The 6000-nt window shown below is 30.0% G+C and overlaps 1 protein-coding gene across 1 annotated transcript; it reads left to right on the top strand.

Moving 5' to 3' along the window:
• Positions 1-689: 689 nt before the first annotated feature.
• On the top strand, positions 690-1907 carry LOC108478612 (uncharacterized). The gene has a single exon (XM_017781080.2). The coding sequence runs from the start codon at positions 844-846 to the stop codon at positions 1690-1692; it is 849 nt and encodes a 282-aa protein (XP_017636569.1). The 5' UTR covers positions 690-843; the 3' UTR covers positions 1693-1907.
• Positions 1908-6000: the final 4093 nt, after the last annotated feature.

Here is a 6000-nt window from a genome sequence, read left to right as displayed (position 1 = left end):
CTAACAGTTTTGGATTTCTTATGCAAAATCTCTAAATTCTATCTCAACTTCTGTTCCAACAAAAAGATAGAATGATACTATTTTTTGAACAGCAAAACTAAGTTTTGTTATTCCACCAATTGGTCGAATATCATAGGTAGAACAAAGTGCAAACCAAGAGTTATTTCAAGATTAAAGATTAAAGCGGTAACAATTCTTGAATTGGTTGAAGTTATATTAGTGCTTGCAATGTGATTCATCATCTTTAAATAAAGCCCTGCAGGCATAGGGTTTTATTGCTATTAAAAGAACCGACCTAAATTGTTAACTCAAATCAAACTAACCAAAATAAATCTTGAAGAAAGTCCACACATTGACATAAGGTTAAACTCAAAGTTTTCGGAGCCTCAACCTTGCCATCCAACAATGAATTGAATTGGATATATGAGTAATTAACAAAAACGTACCCGATATTTATAAAGGGAAAAATTAAGAAAAACAGAGTAGATGGTAGGGTGGTGATAAATGAATTCATTAGTGAGGACTGAGGACCCATAATATAAAGATAAAAGTAAGTAGGTATAGATGAATGCAATGGGATGGGATGGGAGCTTTGTTGGTTGATCAATGTTTCAGCCAGCTATGATATTGATCGATTGGCGACCGTTTTAAAACCAGATAAAAAAAAATCAAAATTAAAATTTATCCATCAAGTGATTTAAGTAACTTTTCATTGCTTAAAAATCCAATGCCATTGGCCTTTATGTCTTCACACACCATTTCCGATTTCTCTCCTAGCTAGCTCACTTCACTCCCTCTCGGCCTAGCATCAACTACAAGAGTTTTGCAAAGGGAATTAAGACAATGGAAATACCATTTTTCCCTACCCTTTTCACAACTGTTAGAAGCTTGGTTGTCAGACAACCCTTTTTCCCAACCTTGGAAGATTTGCTGGTGAATCATCCCAAAATCCTGGGGTTTTCATGGAACAATGGCCAAACTCCAGCCTCCTCCCAACGTTTTCTCGCCCTTACTGTTTTCTGTTACATTTCCTTCACATTCATTCTTTCCCAGGTATCTCGTCCTTCCCTTGCACGTCCAGTCCTCAAATCAATCTCAGCCCTTCACAACCTCTTCCTCGTCACACTTTCTTTCATCATGGCCCTTGGTTGCCTCGTCTCAATCTTTTCCCAAGTGCCTAACTTCAAGACCCTCGTTTGTTTCCCTAAGCGCACGTCACCATCTGGACCTCTCTTTTTCTGGGGCTACATATTTTACCTCTCCAAGATCGTTGAATTCATGGATACCCTTTTGATCATCCTCGGTAACTCCATGAAAAGGTTGTCGTTTCTTCACGTCTACCATCACTCGATGGTGGTCATCATGTCTTACGTGTGCGTCAACAGCGCCCAATCTTCTTTCTCGATGGTGCTGGTCACCAACTGCACCGTCCATGTTGTGATGTACGCTTATTACTTGATGTGCACCCTTGGGGTTCGCCCAAGGTGGAAGAAAATGGTCACAGATTTCCAGCTGGTGCAGTTCTGGTCTAGCTTTTTGATAATGGCGATGCTTGCCTTCTACCATTTCACTGGTCCAGGCTGCTCAGGGATTTTGAGTTGGTGCTTCAATGCAGCCTTCATCGTTTCTCTTTTGTTCTTATTCTCAGATTTTCATGCTAAAAATTACTCCCCCAAGGTCAAGAATGCCTAAATTTAAGGTTTCCAATGCTTATTTCTTTTTCATTTTATACTTAGAAAAAAAATTTTGAGTTAGGGAAGGAAAAAAAAACAAATATGCACATTTCCAGAAGTGCATTATCATAAATGATTTACTTTTTACATTTTCAATTGATTGTTCACCAGTGTATCCCATCTTAGTTTCCATTCAAGACTAGAGTGCTTTGATTATTAATTATTATTGATTAATCTTCTGAACTATTATATATATTGGATTGTATGCTTAAATGTTCGCCATGATTCATGTTCATTATTGCATGCAATTTTCCTTTTTTTAGCCACATATATATAATGATCGAACAGTGTATGCAGCATTGCAAATGCATTTTCATTCCATCATTCGAAGAAAAGTAATTGAAAATTAATAAAGGAAGAAAATCGAATATTTGTCAATATTGAGAGTTGTGGTATGGTCCCTAAATTAAATATGGTAAGCAGAAGAGTAAATAACATTGTCAGAAGGATGTCGCCTTCCTCTGTCCTACCCCTTTTAGATCGCTGTATAATATAATATAAATAAATAATATTAGCAATTATTGTTACAACTTAACTGTGTATATCAATATTGAAATATTATTTAATAATGTTTTTATATAAAATAACTCAAAGCACTACAAAGATTAATGAAAATTTGTATAGAAGACCTTTACTCCTCGTATTTTTATAACATTGCTCTCATTTTCAAGGATTAATTCCTCAAGATTTTGTACTAGTATTTCTTCTTTTTATCATTGCATTTGACGACATGATGCCACCTTATTTTGAACCATTTTATTTAACTCTAGGTTTCCTGTAATTTTATGTAAGAGCCACAGATTTTGATGATCAAGTAAGTAAAATGTTTTTAAAATTATATAATAAGAGGGTCTATTTATTTGTTAAGAGATTTATATATATATATATATTCAGTCTTTGCATATCACATATACTTTTCTTAATCAATGTATCTACTCAATCCATAAGTTATTTGTACATTTGACTTGTTTTTTTATTTATTGGATTACAACATTTCCTTTCTAGAAATTAAATAATTAAAAAACTGTTTAATTTGGATAATATATATATATATATGACTATTTGATACATTGATAGTGTATTTTTATAAATAATCTTAAAATTTGACATGTATAAATATTTATTTTTAATATTTTATTATATACCTATAAAATATTTATCAATCTCTTGACGAGTAAAAATTTTCATTGATAACATACCAACTAATTTCCCATGTGTTATATATATATATATATATATACATCCAACATTCCAATTCCAAAGTTTTTGAATTTCCTCTTTTTCTCACAACTTATGGTAGTTGAGTGTTACTATCTCCAATTAATTCCAAATCTATATTTAGCGGAAAAAAGTTAAAATTTGTTAATTTTATGCTTCGATAAAACTTGAGATTTAGTCTCTATATTTAAAAAGACAAAATTAAGTTTTCCTACTTTTTTTATTAAAAATCTCAATTTAGTCATTAAAATTGTAAGTATTTTCTTTCAAAAATTTTCAATTTAGAATTTTCATTAGGCTGTCCTTATATGACGTGACATATGATTGATAGAAAATAATCATATTAAAGTGATAAATTTTAACATAAATTACCAACAACAATAATGATTACTAGGGTTTTAATTGAAAAATAAAAAATTGAATTTTAATTATTAAAATATAAGGACCAAATCTCAAATTTTATACAAATACAAAGACCACAAACACATTTTAACCAAATTAATTCCATTTCCAACAACTATTACCATGAATTAGTATTTGGTACACCCATAATGTACTTTTTAATTCCATAAGTAGACTTAAAAGTTGTCATGTGTCTTATTTCTTTTACATATTTATTTTTTTAATATTTTACTTTACAAACACTTATTATTAATCTAACATTGTTTATAGAATCTAAAAACTCGACTAAAAATACACCAAATATTTTCCGCTATTTTATTTTATGGCTTATACATGCGGAACAAGTGTTGGAAGAATGTTTTGTTTTTTTGCTTTTTAGGGTGTGAGAATGTTTCTTTAAAGATTATTATATAACAAAAATTCACTAATGCATTAAAAATAGCGTATAAAGTTGTCGACTATTACATTTAATACGGTATTAATATGTTAAACTCTAAAAACTCACCCGACAAAAACCCTTTCCATAGCCAAAGTTAGCATAATCATAGAGCCTGCTGCTCCCGATTAAGGGAAAACTTATCCTTCTATTTCTAACTACATTATTCATTTTCTTACATTAACGTTTGCATCAATTATGATAAATTTCAACAATAAATAATGGATAATCGAGTGTAATGATAAAATATATTATATTTTTAATGAAAGAGTTAATTTTTAAATTTTAGAAATGATATTATTAGGAGGGGTACCCATAAACTCTAAATATGAAAGAAACTCCGAACATGAACTGTAAAACGGATATGGAAGATACCAACTAGTTAAACTGAGTTAAATAATTTGTTAACTTTTTAGTGTACAAATAATTATTTGATACATTGATGATGAAATTTTATAACTATATAACCGAGTTTAAGAAATTTTCATATGTGTTTTTCAGTCTCTTCTATTCATAGAAAAATCCTAGCGGTTTAACTTTTTCAAACTAAACTTTTGCTTAGCTGGTAGTGGCCTTTGGGCCGGTTTCTAGTCGCAATTTCTCCAACATTTTTTTATTTCATGGTTTTATTCTATCCAAAATTTCGTGTTTTATTTTGTCCACTCTGTTTTCTTTGAAAGCGGTGGTAGTTTTATTTTTAATTTCAATTTTTAGTCATGTTCTAGCATATATGTGAGACTTGCCGATAATAGGGTGCCGCTAGATCTATTAGGAACTATTCTTGAAGGGCTTTATCATAATATATCACAGTGATAATGATATATTTGAGATGATGAGGAGAAGGATAGACTTCTAGTGCATCACTGATGCGGTGACTATCTTGGGGCTTTTGACAGTTTTTTCTTTGTTGATCGATAATCATCATCAGGTTAACTTGATGATGGAAAGGCTAAGATGCAAATTCCAGCGATGTGATCAAGTGATGCATCTTTAGTTTGTTTCTAAATTATTTCAATATAGCCGTTACGTACTGTCAGTTTGTCTTTCTCTTTTTTTTTAGATTACTTTACAAACATGATATTTATACATTAATTTACAGTGATTTATTTATCATTTTTACTATATATGTCTTTGTATTATTGGTTACCATGATTACTATTAATAATATTTTGTTTTAAAAATAATTATTTATATAATTTATTGCACATTAAAATTTCAAGTTGGTGAATATAAATGGTAGAAATTACTATTATCTTAAATAAAGGTTGGTTGGGTTGGATTATTGAGACAACTTACCCTCCAGCTCATCTGGGACTTCATTTCACCAATTTATGCATTCACAAAATGAAATAGTTGTGTAATGCATGAAAACAACCTTTTTATTTCCTTTTGTAATATATTTTTTAATGATAACCCTTGTAGTTTTATGCATTTCATCTCTTCATTATGTCTAATCGTTTCTGTTATGCAAACAATATATAATGCCAACTTTGCAGATTTTGACATTCTCTCCAACTATTTTTCAGATGCTTTTATATTTTCTTTTTCTTTTTCAATCTCGATCTCTGGTCTACTGAAAACTATTATTTACCTACCACCTGTATTTGGAGGCTTTTAAATGGACTTTGATGTTGAATTATTGAATACCCAACTAATTAGTAAGATCACCATTATTCTTACTATACATACATTTTTTTTATGGAAGTATATACACACACATGGGAGAAGAGAAGAGAGTTGAATTTTGTTCACTAGTGTACATGTTAAAAAGGTATTCCAAGGCCTGCTTGATGAATGGGATAAGTTTATTCTCGGGGAAAATGTTTAGAATATATGTTGAGCACAATTTTATCAGAGCTTAATTCCACCACTTTTAAAATTTATATTATATTATTTTTATATTATGTAATCTGTAAATATTAAAAATATATTAACTTATTTATATTTAGAAATATGATAAAAATAAAAAGTATAAGCTTAAATGTTAAAAAACTTATTGTAAAATAATTAAAAAGTAATTAAGTTCTTAACTGAAAACAACATCCAATTGAACTCTTCTAATGATGAATTGCATTTAGTTAAGTCCTTAAAATATGGCTTTCCATTAAAACATTTGAGGAGTCATTAAGTGTTGACGTGATAACTAATGTGCAAAATGATGACGTGACAATTGAGGTGGGAAAATTCTTTAAAAACTTTAAAATGCTAAAA

Source organism: Gossypium arboreum, chromosome 12 (genome assembly GCF_025698485.1).
Source record: "Gossypium arboreum isolate Shixiya-1 chromosome 12, ASM2569848v2, whole genome shotgun sequence".
NCBI lineage: Eukaryota > Viridiplantae > Streptophyta > Magnoliopsida > Malvales > Malvaceae > Gossypium > Gossypium arboreum.
Note: the sequence above shows the minus strand (reverse complement) of the source record. Positions and strands in the feature narration are given on the sequence as shown.